This window comes from Rhinolophus sinicus, linkage group LG01 (assembly GCF_036562045.2).
Source record: "Rhinolophus sinicus isolate RSC01 linkage group LG01, ASM3656204v1, whole genome shotgun sequence".
Classification (NCBI taxonomy): Eukaryota; Metazoa; Chordata; class Mammalia; order Chiroptera; family Rhinolophidae; genus Rhinolophus; species Rhinolophus sinicus.
In genome coordinates, this window is record NC_133751.1 from 38,670,394 (window position 1) to 38,686,470 (window position 16,077).

Here is a 16,077-nt window from a genome sequence, read left to right on the forward strand (position 1 = left end):
TGCAGAGCACTCTTCTCCAAAGTTCTTCACTCCCCTACCCATTGTTCAGAGCCTTTTTTCTCAGTGAAACATCTCAGCATGCGTTTATAAAGAAAGCAAACGATGAAACTTCTTTTTTGCTAACATGTAAAGAGCTAACAGTCCCTGGTAATCTAGACAGAGGATCCCATTTTTCTTCACTTTTGTTTAAAAGGGGGACTCTTAATGCCACGGAAGATCTTAAGCACTTAAAAAACAACAACTGATGGGACAAGTTACAAGAATAAAAATTCTTGACTGAACCTAGCTGGGTTCGCTCTCCCCCACCAGACCCCAAGCAGTGCCTGTATTTCTCAGCTGCCTTTTTGTCTCTACTTTTGAACTTAAAGTTACCTCTTAAAAGTTTTATCCCCAGAGGAATTAGGGAACCATGTGTGTGTAAAGGTAGAGGTGGTGGGGAAGGCAAGTTTGGCTGTTGGTGGAGATGATTTATTAATAGTGGGGGCTCTCTTTACAGTTGAATTGTATTAAAATTGTTTGTGACAATGTTTGACCAAGGAAATGCAGGAGCTATCCAGGGTTATATATTGCATAGCACTGGCATAAACATATTTGAACCAAGTGAGTAGCTCCTAACTTTGGTGTGTGAACAACTTTCTCTAATCTCTTTTCATTATTATTTTTTAGGCACCAATTGACAATGGTTCAAAAATCACCAACTACCTTTTAGAATGGGATGAGGTAAGCATATTTTCATATTCATCCATCTAAAACATTATTTCCAAATAAAATTCCTGAGCAAATACCATGCTATTCTTTTATTCTTTTTTAAGATGTGCTAAGCATATGGAAAAAAGAATGTAAGTAGAGAAAAATTTAAACTGATAGCTATTGACTTTGAAAAATGAAGATAGATTCAAGTAGTTTAATGAATTGTACATTAAAACATATTTACTTGACTTATTTGCAAGAAATACTACTGAAAGAAAAAACAGGGTCTTATATTTTTTGAGTCCCTAGTGTCTAGTCAGCCGTTAATTAGAATTAAAGATAGATTGCTTTATCGTCTTGACTGCCCAGGGCCATGTTGCGTAGAGGGTTTTGATAAAGTAAACCACTCTGTGGCTTGGGAGGCACAATTTGTTTTTCCTTTTTGGATGCTACGTGTGCACTTTGGTGTTGGATGGTTGGGTGTTCTCTGTGGGGGAGTAGAGCAGTACCTGAGGTCTCACTCTATTCATGTGTGATTGCCCTGTGGGTTAAAACATCCTATAGCAGCGTCCCCTTTGTGGTTTTTGTCAGCAGAGGCCCTTGGAACGTTATCCATGGTGGACTCTCATTATCTCAAGGTGACTCTGTGCTGAATGTGACCCAGTGCATTTTGGGGTCTTGCTCATGCTGCAAACTGAATCTCAGGCAGGAAACACTTAATGCAGAGGTCTTTTGTTGCTCAAAAGCAATTGTACTTTTTGTACCTAATAGATCTTAATTCTGTTCATTCATTTACCCTGCTTTATTCTATCTTTCTGTGACTCAACAAGCAGACTAAGGATTTTAAGAATAGGAAAGGTGGAATTTGAGAGAAATGCAAGTTACCTAGTTTTTGTGACTTAAATTCAGGGAGACTGAAAGATTCGGAACATAGGATTTGGCATAAAATAATTTGTCAAGTGTGGAAAACATATTTTAACCAAATATAAAATGAAAATTGATGAAACTCTCATGATGAAATTTTGATGTGAAAAAGGGGGCCTTCGTCACTTTCTGCAGGAGCATGTTTTCCCATCTGGGTTGCATCTGAACAGATAGAGTTGCAAGTTAACCACAGACAACGATCTTTTGTTCTTAGGATCCCCATGAATAGTTCCTAAGTATGGATTGTTGAAATCGCAGACATAACCAGTACGTTTTACAGATTAGGTGAATTTCATTTTAAGGTAGGTTGATTGGAAAGTGAAACCTCCTCGATGGCCCTTGTGGAAAGAGATTTTTATAGGCAGTCAAGAAAGTTGGAAAGGAACCTGGCTGACCTGTGAGCATATAGTTAAGATCTTCCCATCTCCTCTTCCTCCCTAAGGATGAGTGAAAGTTGAATGGAGGTCTGTTTATAAGTGAGTGGCTTTGTTGCACTGACCTGATGTTTTTTTGTCATATCTTGAGGTTTTCTATCGAGATAGTTTCCCAGTAATAAGGAAGCTTATTTTCATTTCAGGTATCTTCTCAGGCCGTGTGTGTGTGTGTGTGTGTGTGTGTGTGTGTGTGTGTGTGTGTTCATATCCCCTGTGCCTCATAAGTAAGGTCAGAGAAATTGAGTATTTGAATGGGAAACCTCCAAGGAAAACCCAGGTGCTACAGGAAATGGTGATGGTGACTCAGTGTTTGGCCTCCTTTCCTTTTGAATCTGAATTGGAAGGGTCCTGCCTGGCATGATGCTGGGAGGAAATACACTACACCCTCATGAAATGGAGAAGTTATGTCTGATGAGCAGTTATAATCAATAGGACCCAGTATGGACTAGTGACCACAAAATATTAAATGGTCTGTTTTTGGCTTTCCTCTGTCTTTCCCCTACTCTTCTTCCATGTTTTCCTTGTTCCCATAATTCCTCTGCCTTCCCCTTTCCGCTTTTTTCTCTCCCACCTTCTAATTCCAGTTGGTTGGTATTGGCTCTGATGAGCTTTACTGGAGATTCCAGATTTAATTGACGCTCACCTACCACAGGCCTTTTGCCGACACAGGAATCTTTTACATTCTATGGCATAATATTCTCCTTCTAGAGAAACTTCTGAACCCCAAACTCCGTGAAGTGCCCTGTGTAAGCAGAGGACAGTTGAAAGAACACCATAAATAGCTAATGTCTTGCCATCCTTTTATGCTTTTGAATAGACATAAATGAAACCAACTTAGCTATGTGCTTCTCAGATTGTTCCATCCAGTAGCTCCTTTGATTTATGCTACACCACCCTCCTTTCCCGTCTCCCTAAAAAGATTTTAAAAATGGTTCCATTGGGTTTCCTGGCAATGAGAATACGCTTGTAATCAATTTATTTCTTCCCATCCTATCATTTCAGAAGTAGGGTTCCTGACAATACAGTCTGACAGTCTGCATTTCTAAATTTGGGCTTAATTGGGGATCAGCAGGCCTCGTGGGGGCTGCTCACTTGGGGTGGTTTTTGGTCCCATATTCCCATGCTATTCAGACCTTGTTTTCATGGAAGAAAAACAAATGTATGAACAGAGAACGTCAGACCTGCAGGACATGTGAGCACTTAAGGTTCTCTGGCTATTCCCTTAACCTTCTGCTGGCAGTTTTCAGAAGCCAGGTGTACCTGATACCGGGAACTGTTTCCAGACCTGGCCTAGTGGAGAATGGTAGGGAGTGTTTTGCTGGGATCACACTCCCACACTCCCAACCGTCTCCAGAGCCAGAGCTCTCCTCTCCCAGGACATCTGTGCCAGCCATACGCCCATAGCCGCTCTGTTGTCCAGGAGGCTGTAGAACCAAACTTACAGGGTGTCAAGATGGTGGGGTGCACAGAAGAGCAGATTGTTGCCTGAGAGGGAGACGTGTACCACTCAGAGTCTCACAGAAGATTGTGTTCGTGAGTAGCACTCTGCCTGTTTCTGCTCTGGCACCTAGTCTGAGAATTCCAGCTTGGGGCAAGGTGATGCCATCCATATATATGCCACTACTCATGTCTGGGTGTCCCCATTTTTTTTTTATTTTTTTTTTTTAAATACAGTATAACAGCACTGGTTAGTGTTTATGGGATCCTTTATTCTTTTGTTCAGTGTTTAATCACCATTCCAATAAAACAATTAGTGTAAAATTTTGCAAGTGTTGGTAAAATAAGAGCATAGGCATCAAATCCAGCTGTCAAGCCCCTTAGAAGAAGACCTTCATGAATGAAAGAGCAGCGGCAGAGGCCAGTACGTGCCTGGCCTTTGTTGCTGCGGTGACTGGGCTTGCTGTCCTGAGATGACCTTGGGGAGCGCCCTGTTAATCAATAGCTAAGGTCTTGGAAGGCAGAGGTGACCCTAACGGGGAATAGAAAACAGAAACATTCCAGCACAGTGGGAAGTTGATACACTATCTCTCCTAAATTCATTGTCACTAATGTCACATCCGCTTCATAGAATTCACTTGTAAGTCATTCACTAACAGTTCTTCAAGAGGGTTAGCAGCCTGCTTCTCTCTATTAATAATTGTAACTAGGCAATCCTTTCATGTGTAAATCAGTGTGGGAAGTCACTGTGACTGGGATTCTAATGAGCAATGGAAAGTGGAAGACACAGGTGTCACTCGCTTTTCAGCTGTGACCATCAGTTTCAGTTTTCCCCTCAAACAGATCAGGTGTGGCCTTTGCTGGCCATGTCCCCTTGTTGTGGTGACTCACATGAGTTGTAGTGTATAGAGCCTTGGAGCCACAAACTGGCCTTGCGTTTTGCAGATCTTCAGCCACTCTTTGCTCCTCCAGGAAACTCCCATTATGAGCAGCAATGCAGGCGGCCATTTTCAAGGCAGTTTTCTGCTCCACTGTTGGCTGAGTCATCATTACATTTTAATGCCTTTCTGATCACCATGTGCCCTTGCCCCCATGTTTAATTTACAAATCATAGTTATTCTGATAGCTGGCAGAAAGCAGGTCTGAAGTCTTGTAATGGTTTCTTTCTTCTGTGAGATTTGACTGTTACACCTCATGCTGATTTAAAAAAAAAAAAAAAAAAAACTTTCATGAAGTGAGTTTAGTTTAATCCAGAATTATGAATAGGAAAAAACCTTGTTAACGTTTTAACAGCAATGCTGAGATGCTTGATTTCTTGTGGAGATAGTGCTTAAACTCATTAACCCAGGTGCCACCCGGAGTCTCTCCCTTTGGCCTGCCCTATCCCACCCTTGGTCACCCTTCTGAGCTAAGCTGCCCCCTCTCGCTGCTCTGCTTGATGACACAGAGGTTATCTAGTAGACGTGGGAATTTTTCTCTAGAAGAAGCTAAGACGGAAGGATTAAGGATATAGAGGTCTCTAGGGTAGGGCTAGGCTTCTACGGAAAAGGATTAGGAAACTTTGGATTGACTTACATGTAAATGCTTGCCCAGTCTGTTTTAAGGGATGATGTTTTAAGTTTTCCTTGAAAACTGGAGTAAAAGGCCCAACTTCATTGTCAAATAGGAACTTTCTTTTCCATTTTAGAAAACATAAATTCTATAAAGGAAGGTTTTATGGAAACTTAACTTGTGAGTTCTACTCTTCGATACGGCTTTAAATTGTGGCGTATAGAAATACTGACTGGTGCTGGTCACCTGGTTACTCGGGACAAGCACGTGTCCTGAGGTCTTGCTGTGTATCTGGCATGGATTCATACGGATGATGTGTGTCAGTGACATGGTGCTCACCTAGAGACACCTGGATTGGTCGTCTCTGGTCTCTAGTCCAGCAAGTAATTTAACCCCCAAGCCTCAGCTTCTCCTCTTGAAAAATAGTGTCATCTCTCTCACAGGTATGTTAAGATTGAATGCGATAACTTGGGCCATAGATGATGCCGTGTAATGATTACTTCGTGTCACCTAAACACATTAAGATCTGGCGTAGAAAAAGCTAACGGTTAGAAGCATCATATGAAAGGAATATGACATTCTTCTGTCAGGAACTTAAACAGGAACCCTGGGATTAGTGTCTCTGGTTTGGGCTAAACAAAACCGGACGTCAGTGCTATATATAGATGTTCTTTTGCCATTAGCTTAGTTTCCCGACATGACACATTGGGAACATAGGAAAGAACCAGAAAAATAGCTTTGTGGGAATGTGACTAGTGGAGTTCCTAAGAATCTTCCTCACATGTGACTCAGCTAGCCCACAAAGCAATTTCACATCTAGCTTTCCTGGTGACTAATGAGCCAACACAACTGTAAAGCACAGTGGACTAAGAATAAAATAAATGCTACAGAAATCAAGGGGAGTATCATTTGAACTAGAGAAAGCAGAACAGACCAGCAGCAGGTAGAACCCGTGAGCCCCTGGCCATGCTTGACAGCCCTGTTGCAGAAACCTCCTGGAGCTGGTAGGAGGCCCCAGGTTGTCACTTGGCCATCTAGTTCAGGAGGAGCCAACCTAGCTCAATTTAGGAATTGAGGAGGTACTTGGTAAGTAGTTTGTTAATCAGATAACTGTTTAACTTAGGTATTGAATAGTTAGTGTTGCTGTCTTTCAGAATTCTTTCTGCCCAAGTGAATTTGCACATGGCTTTTCTCGTTAGACAGCCACTGTTTTTGGAGAGAACTGGAGCATCAGCAAGCAGAGTGACTGACAGGGTCTCATAGGATGGTGGAGGAGAGCCTCTCTGACAATGGAGTTGACATTTTCTCTGAGGTGCCATGCCACCTTAGGTGGCATAGTATGCTTTTGCAGTGGAGAATACCAGGGAGGCCGGTTTCCATTTTCCAGCCCATCGCCAATGCCTGGCTAAAATCGTAGGGGAAAGGTGTCCCCTGCCCAGGCCACGTGCTCTTTTGGTTATTCTCAAGGAATGCCTTCATGGAGATTGGAAAGCGGGGGGTGGGCGGGGTGGAGGGGTCTCAGGTTCGTTTGACTCTCTCTCTGTCCGAAACCATCTTTCATACATACAAGTGCCTTAAGTTGAATTAGTGACCAGACAGTGGCAGTGTTTCGCCACCTCACAGATTACCATGTCCAAGAGTGTTTTCAGAGAGCAATGGGAATGGCTTCCTCGGCTATAGCTCCTGTTGAAGGAATCTAGGCCAGGAAGGATTTAATAACTCAGAGGTGTCCATAGGTACCAAAGGCAGAGCTGAGTTAAAAGGAGCCCTCTCTCTAAGGGACCGCAGCCCCAGCCATCCGCACAGCTGAAGCACGTTCTCTCCCTGCATTTTACCATTTGTCACATGTGGGCAGGATGGAGCTATGTGTTGGGGCAGCAGACTGTGTGGAGAGCTTCCAGCTGAGGCTAAATTACAAATACTCGCCTTGATCCTTGGTACCCAATTTATCAGCTCACATTTGTCCTGCGTGTTGGTTACCAGCTGGAAGGCAGCAGCCTTGGGCCTTGACTGGATGGATGAACTGAGTCCATCCATCTCCTGGTTCACTTGTGAACAGTACAGGCTGCCTGTTCCAAAATCGTCACCCTGCTCCTTTCCTTTCCCTTCCCTGGGACAGTCTCAACATGTTGATCTTATCAAAGCACTTGACATCCAATGCAGCTCCATATTTAGAGGTATATACAGGAAAATTATGTTTGTTTTAAGTCAGAAGATGTAATGATCACCCTTGGCTATTTCAGGTAGTGAAGCCTCTCCCACTAATAGACAAAACAAGTGTGCCAGGGGGTAACATGCATGCAGTATTTAGTAACCCATGACCGCAAACTATCCCACCCCCTTTTCTTACCTTTGACAGTTCCTCTGTGCTGAAGTGCTCAGTAAAATGAAAGAGGCATCACTGCAGAGAAAGTGAAGTTTGGCACAAGGAACTTTCGAATCCACCCAGATGTGGAGTGTCTCCACCTCCCTGTTACGAGCCCCTTATATATGGTTGTGCTGCACATACATGCTCTTTTATTTCTCAAGCCAACATTTATCTTTGATGTTGCCGAGGGTCGGCCAGTGCTGGAACAACTTCTAAATATAGACGTACTAGCAGACTAAATCTTTGAGCCTGGCAGTAGTTCAGTTGGCCAGTGCAACTTTATTTTTTATTTGATTTATCGTTGCCATTTCTGACAGGTTGAACTATGCTGTTACAGAAAGTGCCCTGCCCAGAATTGCTCAGCCCATGTCTGGATCCAGCAGCCAAGGGCCATAAGCACATAACAACTGATAACCACATTCATGTAACTTACGTAGTAGGCGGTGATCAAGCCGAGTAAGAGCAGATCGGGAAAGCAGCAGGCGTGGCTGTGAAAGAACCTGGACCAGAAGGAGGTCAACCTAGAACAAGGAAAAGTCAGGACAAGTACAAGGCACATGACCAAAGGGAACCAAGCCAGTTCACCGTGGATTCTGGCACCCTTGTGTTGGCCATTCTCATTCTCTTGAAACAGGAAGAGGAACAGGAAGGATTGTTTCCAATCTGTTAATTTGAAGGCAATTGAAATATCAGCCAACTTCATCTATCCGTGCCAGTTTTGGAAATACCAGCTTCCAGGGTTGTTAATGCCAGGGTAATTGGAAATATTAGCTGGAGCAGCCACATTCCCCACAGTCTCCAGAATTACTCCTGGCAGGAAAATACTGTAGCCTGAATTAATTAGAGGAGGTGTAAGTCATATGTGTACAGGTGGCCATGGGTGTGTGAAGTTCCTTCACAGGGAACCGACCCATTTAGTTGATTCATGTACCCAAGTACCTAAGGACAGCTTTATAAAGATATGCAAGTTAATAAAGAAGGAAAACTGACTTGAAAAAAACACACACAACTGTTTTCAGTCTTTTCGATTACGTAGTTTTACAAATTAACAGTTACTTTTAAGCATATTTTAACATTAAAAATTAGTTGGGTTGTATGAAGTGAATCAAATTCTTTTTATATACTAGATACCAGTGTTCAAATAGTCATACCCACCTATAACTTGATTTCTCCCCTGGAACTTGATTCCTTTATGTGTTTATAAGTAGATACCCAAAAGAGGGTGACAAGTGGAGGTACTTTGAAAGGTTTTTCAATTTGTTCACTCCTGTGGCTTTAAGCTATGCCATACCTACACCACCTCCAAGAGACTGTTGCATGTCTGTGTTTAAAAATCTCCCCACTGTTCTCTACAATTTGGGGGATAGCATTATTAAAAATCTTAATTCAATTCAAATGTATCTCTGTAAGACAAAGTAACAGTATTGCTGTTGGCTAACAGTTTTGGTTGATCTTTGTCATCGAGGAATCTGGTTCCATTTTTATCTTCTACAAAAATAAGTTTGAAAAATCCCTGCAGAGAGGCCTTAGTTGGATGGCTTTTAGAGGAAAGGCATGTACTAAGTCAGTGCATGTAGAACACAGAAGTCTTTATTCAGGTGTACGTCAAACAGTGGTGTCCTAGAATGCCCACCTCCACTTCCTTCCCTCCCGGTGGAGGTACTTAAAAGCTTACTGGAAAATTTCATACTGTAGACATATATGGACATCAAAATAGATGAGAGTAATATTTCATAACAAATACTTAATAGCTTAATATAGTCAATTTCTTATGCTCCTGGATTCTGGGTAAAAATTTGAATAGGGTACTGGGGGAATGGTGGCTTGTCTGGGTTCCACAATTGCTGGAGCTTCAGCTGGGAGGGCTCATTAAGGGTTCAAATCTTCTGATGAGGTCTTCACTCACAAGTGTAGTGTTCACTGGCAGCCTGGGTGGGGTGTCACCTGGGGCTCCCTCACAGCATGGCAGCCATTAGGGAGTCAGAATTGCAAAAGTTGAGTGTTGCGGGGGTGGGCAGGGGGGTGGGAGAAACAGAAGCTTCATCACCATTTTAGACCCGGCCTTGGAAGTCAGCTTCATTTCCACACGTTCATTGAGTTACAAGTGAGTCACAAGCGTACCACATTCAAGGGAAAGGGCCATGGATTTTGCTCCTCGGTGGTAGGGGATCAAAGAATTTTTGGATGTGTTTCAAGTCACCATCATGTGACATAAGGCTTCTCTTGACACTCTTAGTCATAAGAAACCACTAATAAATCTTTTTTCCTTTATCTTTGTACAGCACATGTGGTGTGTTTGAGGGACTGTGCCATAAGATTGTTAGATAACGAGGTCGTGGACTTTGAAAGTACAGCATAAGTCTTTTTCCCACCCTTGCTTCTCTTCTCCGTGTTCTGGGTAGAGGGCGAAGGAAGACAGATGTGTACCCAGAAATGCAGTGGTCAGGCAGCAGTCAGAGCCTGTACCCAGTGCAGCTCCACCAGCCAGTAGGGCATGCTCATTGGCTCTGTGCTCCTCAGTTAACAGATGGAAGAGATCACGACCTGCTCCCTTAGTGATGGAGGAGGGAACCCGTGAAATAAACAGGATTCCTGCCAACTAATGCCTTTGCCTCATGTTGCACTTGAAAAGTGGGATCATGTGTCCTACTCCTTTGGGTGACTCATAGGAGGTCAGCAAAGTATTTAATTTGGGATGGGGAGGATAATTAAGAAATATGTTATAATTTTATTTAATAGCTAGTTTTCATTAAACTATAGCTTGGAAAGAAATGGGAAAATACAGTGGTGCCTCGGTTTTCGAACATAATCCATTCCGGAATTCCGTTTGAGTTCTGAAACGTTTCAAAACCGAGGCACGGTTTTCCCATAAAAGTAATGCAAAATGGGTTAATCTGTTCTAGACCTTTAAAATTAACCCCTAAAACTGCAAATTTAGCATGAATTTTACTATCTAATGATACCATAGATCCATAAAATGTACGGCGTTCGTAAACCGAAATGTTCGTCAATGGAGACGTTTGAAAACCAAGGTTCTACTGTATTCAAGTAGGTAATAAAAGGGCAGAAAATTAAACAGGAAAATAGAGTCTATGTTCCTCAAAATAACTAAGACCTTTTATAGTCATAATTGAACTCCAAATATCATTTTAAGGAATGAAATAATGATTGATAAAGTTAATGTCTTTTTCCGTGAGGTTATTGATACATCTTGAAAAATGTTTCCAAGGCTGAGTCATTCCTGCTATGTTGCTACATAAGTCTACATTTTATACATAATCCTCCAAGCTTCCTTCTCTAACCTCCACATTTCCAAGATTTGGCCCTTTCACAATCTGGCAAAAGTTGGAGATGATTGACATTCTTCAGAATTGACCAGGAACTTTGTAGGACGCAGAAGAACATCTGGACTCATTATTATTAGACTTGTAACCAAATGAGTGACTCTGCTATGTGAGTGAGAGGATGAAAATGGAGCAACAGAGAGACAAATGCTGATACAGTGTGTAGTCTTCTAAGTGTTAGAAGGCTGGGACTCTACCCCCAAAGACGGTAACTCCCTTTAGTTTGTGAATCTAGAACTGAAAAGAGGTGCTTGCTCACCAAGGATCAGCTAAAGGTGATGTCCAGCCTAGGCCAGGTGAACTCTGTGGTAAATGAATGGAGTTTCAGTGGCACAGGGGACTGGGCTGAAGGGGACATGCTGAAGGGAATGGAGAATAACTGACCCAGTGGGGTCTAGAGTATAGATAACATGCCATGTGTTTTTGTTCAGTGGTAAGAAGAGACAGAGGCAAAACTGGGGAGCCCAGCACTGAAAAAGGACTCATCTAATATATTTATTCTATGTACACGAGCCAGCTTGCTGGCAAATCCAGTGCTTTCCTGGAGAGCAATTTTGACCCGAAGTGGAGAGAGGCCAAACACCTTGGGCCCTGGTTGGAAAACAGTTCCGTTAGTCTCCAGGCCCAGGGTGCTGACCTGGACTTCTCAGGCTCGGTCTGGGTGTGGGATGACAGTAGGTTAGCTAGAACCATGAAGTCAGTCCAGTGAGAAGAGGAACACTCAACTGAAGAGGGAAGCAACCCAGGTTTGTAATGCCTCACCTCGCGCCAGAGTGAATACCATGGGGTTTATCAACACAGTGGATTTGTGCTCTGAGATTTCTTCACATTCTAGTAAAGATTAGCTTTGTCCTTGAATGAACTTGATGTGCTTGGGCGTGCCCAAGGTTATGAAATGGAAACAAGCCATGGAACCCTGAAAGTCTGCCCTTTTTTGGCTTGTGTATCCTGGCAGAACATGGCTGGGTGTTATATTGCTTCGTGTCAGATACAGCCGAGTGGCTGGGTCTGCTCCAGAATGAGCAAGGCAGTGGGCTTGGAGCCTCCTTTCACCTCTTTCTGTGATTGGGGTGAAGCTTTCTTCCCCTGGAGAACAGGCGCTCAGATGCTCATCTTAGGGAGGGTCTGTCCTGATTGCTCTCACGCTGCGCACCTGATCTGCCAATGGACAGAGAATCAGGATCAGGGTGCTACTGGGCATCCGTGCCCCAGCTCTTCCCTGGTGGACCAGCCAATTCATAGGCCTTTGGAGACCCCTCACTCTTAACTCTCCTCTGTGTGACACACCACAAGTGGCAAGTAAGTTTCCTTTCCAAGTAAAGCTAGTATAACTCCATAATCCTATGTAGTTTAAATTCGATTTTATTAGAACAGAGAACCCGCCACAGATTATAACCTCTCAGAATCATTTGGAGCCGCGCTACCTATAAAATATGGAAGCTATGATTTGCCGTCTGTAAAACTTCACCGACAGTAACGGCTTGGCCATATTTAATTTCTTATAAGCAATGACGAAACATTTGTCTGTCAGTTTATCTGAATCTTCCAATCTTCTAAAGCGTTGTCTTTTTTTTTTTTTTTTTTGTAATCCTGTCCATTGCTGTCAACAAGAACTGGATATTTTATTCATAAATGCTGTTTGCAACCTGGCTCCCTCTGCTTTACAAGAGATTCTCCATGTCCTCTGTGCCTTTGAACATGCCCTTGTTCTGATGCCTAAGCTCCAGGCCATTCGAGAGCCTGGACGTCTGTCGTAGGAGACCAGGGTGACGTGTGAGCCATGGTAGCTGGAGCCACGGCATTCTCCGTCCTCATTTGCGTACTTCTCAGCTGTAGATCACTTTGCCTTGCAGTGACTTTTATAAATGTTATTGTTTTCTTCCCAGATGCCCTTTTATGTTGAACTCCATGTCATACATGAAGATTTCCTTTTACTCAAAAACTTCTCTCGTGTCTGAAATATTTTAACCTCCTTTCCCTTGTTTTTGCTTTCTTCTCAGTGACTTCTAAAAAATCACCAATAAGCCTATACTTCTTTAACTTTGGGAATGATTTGTACTCTTACCTCTTCTGACTCTATAGATACTGTTTCGAAAACTGGAGTCTAAGGTTCCAGCAGCTCTGGGTCTTTCTTCGTGTTAAGGACCATGCACAAAATAGTACATCTTGGAAGGTATTACGATGGGAAATTTGGCACGCTTCACAAGTGTTACTGATACTGAAGTAGAAATTAAAAATAAAAATGTTAGCAACACAGGAAAGTGTCTTAAAAGGTTACAGAATGCCTTTTCCCCCAGTTCTTTAGTGAACCCAATTGCTATGGCCCTTGAAAAGAAAAGTCTAGTTCTCATCATTGATGCCTCCCCACTCTTTTTTCTCATTTAAATCAGACAGTCTGGTTTTCACCATATTAAAGCAAATCAACCTAGTAAGGAACAGACTGACTTTTATTTACTGGCTGTAGTTCTAAGCACCAGAAATGGGCAAAGGAGACCAAACAAAGAAATAGGAAAAATGAGGCATTGAACGGGAGCCAACGTCGGGTTTGGAAGGGATGAGGCTTCCGTGGCGGCAGGATGTGCCTTTCTTGCTCTGTTTACTCTGAGCTCAGAAATAGAGGAGGAAGAAGGTAGATCACGCTACAGCCTGAAATGGATACAAAACATACCAGGGCGTGCATAGAGTGTAATCAGACACTGGATGTAATTATGCAAATGTATGTATAAACGGCTTTTCTATGAATAAATTGTCTGCAGCACCCTTAATACTCAAGGTTAAAGTAAGCAGAAGGGCATAATGACTCCACTCCAGTAGCAGCTGAGAAATGTTATGCTTTGCTGTTTGCACCTGAATTACCCTGAACCCTTGATAAAATGATCTTTGAATCTTAAATACTATTAGCACTTCCATTCCCTTCCTGCAAAGGGCACCACCTTGCTTGGGAGGAGAGGGTGGGGAAGGGTTAGAGGATGAAAGTGGCATGATTGTTTTTCATCTGTTCACCCTAGTGATGCTTCAGGCTAGTTGTGTGTTTATTTTAGTTTTAATTAAACTTCACCTGGAACGTGTTTTAGTGGTTAGCGTTTGGAGGCCTGCTTAAAGGAAGGAAATGTTTAATTTTGCTTAGGAGAAAAAAATGTGCTTTCTTCTTTCTTTATAAAATAAATCGAGAACTTCAAACACACTTCTCAGGGCCCTGGGCACAACCATCTGATGAGAATGCTAGGATACATTCAGTGTTAGCATGTGGTTTTCTTTGCATGAAAATAGATAAAATACTTTGGATTATGGATATGAAATATTCGTTCTGGCAAACTGCTGATGAGAGTATTTCATGCCTTGAGCGTGGCACAGCACAGTTAAGTTTTTTCTCACTCATAGGTCTATTAAGAGAACCCACCAGAGTGTTTACTTATTACTTCAAGGAATTTGAAGCATCATATAAGGCTAGGAAGGCATTAAAAATATATTTCCAGTCTCATAAGACACTTAAGAGTAGCTGTAATGCATATAAATGAATTCAACCGATGTTCCAAGTGCTTATCAGACATTCATTTCAACTCTGCAAGCATTGATTGAGCTCCCAGACTATCCCGAGCACTGTTATGAGGGAAGCAGATGGGGACAAGATGATTCAAAGGCATGTGACCAATATTTAGGGATCAGTGAACAAACAGCTCACCATCGCTGGAATGTACATATGTGGGGATTGGTGGCTGCTGCAAGGCAGGAGAGGAGAGACAAGGCTCGGAAGGGCTTTCTGTGGCACGCTAAGCCGCGTGGAATGGCCCTCAGGTGCTTGGAAAACGCTGTGCATTTCCAGAGTTAGCTTCCCTCTGGCTGCAGACTTATTCTCAGTTGATCAGATTAGGCAGTTTGATCAGCCCAAGTGAGGAGGATCTTAGAAATTGTGCTTTGCCTTGTGCCTGAGAGGACCTTTTTTATTTTGTTAACCGAAACCACTTTAGCAATACCACAGGTTCAGTGCATTACTTGTCTCAGTTACAGAATATTATTTAGTACGTTACAGATGACATGTCATCATTGTAGAGCACTGTTACATGCAACAGAACACTTCCCTAGAAGCTTTCCTTCTCTTGGTTTTGTTCCAAACTGGGAAATTAAACAATTATTCAGAATGCCCCTTCATTTTTTAATGGTTATTAAAAAAAAATTATGTGCATTGTTTCACTTTTCTTTTAGGGAAAAAGAAACAGTGGTTTCAGACAGTGCTTCTTTGGGAGCCAGAAGCACTGCAAGTTGACAAAGCTTTGTCCGGCCATGGGCTACACGTTCAGGCTGGCTGCTCGGAATGACATCGGCACCAGGTATGATGGTTCCTTGTTCTCAGTTGTGTGGCGATTCTGAGTTTTTCTCTCATGTTGCTGGAAGGTGAGAGGACGCCTGCTGCCTCCACACTGAACCAATTTGAGATTTTCCAAGGGAATCTTAATCAGAGGGTAGGGTGCCCCCTCTGAGGGGACATGTGCTGCCATGTGGCCTCTCTGCAGTGTTGCAAGCTGTAATGCAGAGACTCCACCAAGGGTCCCTGAGAACCAAGATGAAGGTGGTGACAGTGAGACTTTGAAAGGATTCCCTCTTGGAGCTTTATTTTCTCAGATTACGTGCCTTTTTCTTTCATCACCTTAGCAAACTACTTTTTCTGTTGCCCTTTTCAATTATATGTATTTCCTGATACAAAGAAGGGGGTGCTGGGCCAGCCATGGTTGTCAAGCTGAGGGCAGCTACTCCCAGGATTGGAGGAAATCTGGGCTGTCTAGGACTCCATAGCTTGGGGGTCGCAAGAGAAAGACAAGATCAGGTGTACAGTGAAGCGTCAGTGGATTAAAGATGCTTTGAAAAGACCGTATTTCAGTTGCACTTCTGGGTAACTCTTGATTAAGGGGAACATTTTTTTTCTTTTATCACTGCTTATTGAAATCTTCTTAAAGGTTCAGCACATCATTCATTGGTTCCCAACTGTTCTTCTGTCCTAAAAAATTCTTAGCATTGTAAGGTTTTACAGCTCTCCCTCCCCACTCATGGTAGCCATTGTATTTTGAGAGTCCACTGGTTGAAAAAGTCATGATGTTAAAGGCTTCTATGATTCAAGGATTTGTAAATGATTGGAAGCTCCCCCAAACTTTTGAAGAATTGCACTATACATATTTGTAAAATGTTTATTTCATTGACAGACATCCTTTGTGCTTACATTTATATGAAGGCTCCTTAGTAGCTGTGGCTCATAACTTGGTAAACATTGCACTATGTTTAGCTTTATGCTGGGTCTTTGGGGTAAAATAAATTCTTAAATATATTGTCCTGTGAT

General features: G+C 42.6%; 1 protein-coding gene across 2 annotated transcripts in view; it reads left to right on the forward strand.

The window, feature by feature from the left end:
- FNDC3B (fibronectin type III domain containing 3B) overlaps nucleotides 1-16,077 on the forward strand; it is a 320,442-nt gene that overhangs the window by 245,675 nt on the left and 58,690 nt on the right. For both annotated transcript variants that reach the window (XM_019735100.2, XM_019735095.2), the window contains exons 11-12: nucleotides 667-720; nucleotides 14,952-15,076. In XM_019735100.2, coding sequence (XP_019590659.2) covers nucleotides 667-720; nucleotides 14,952-15,076 — 179 coding nt within the window. The remainder of the gene's footprint in view (nucleotides 1-666; nucleotides 721-14,951; nucleotides 15,077-16,077) is intronic.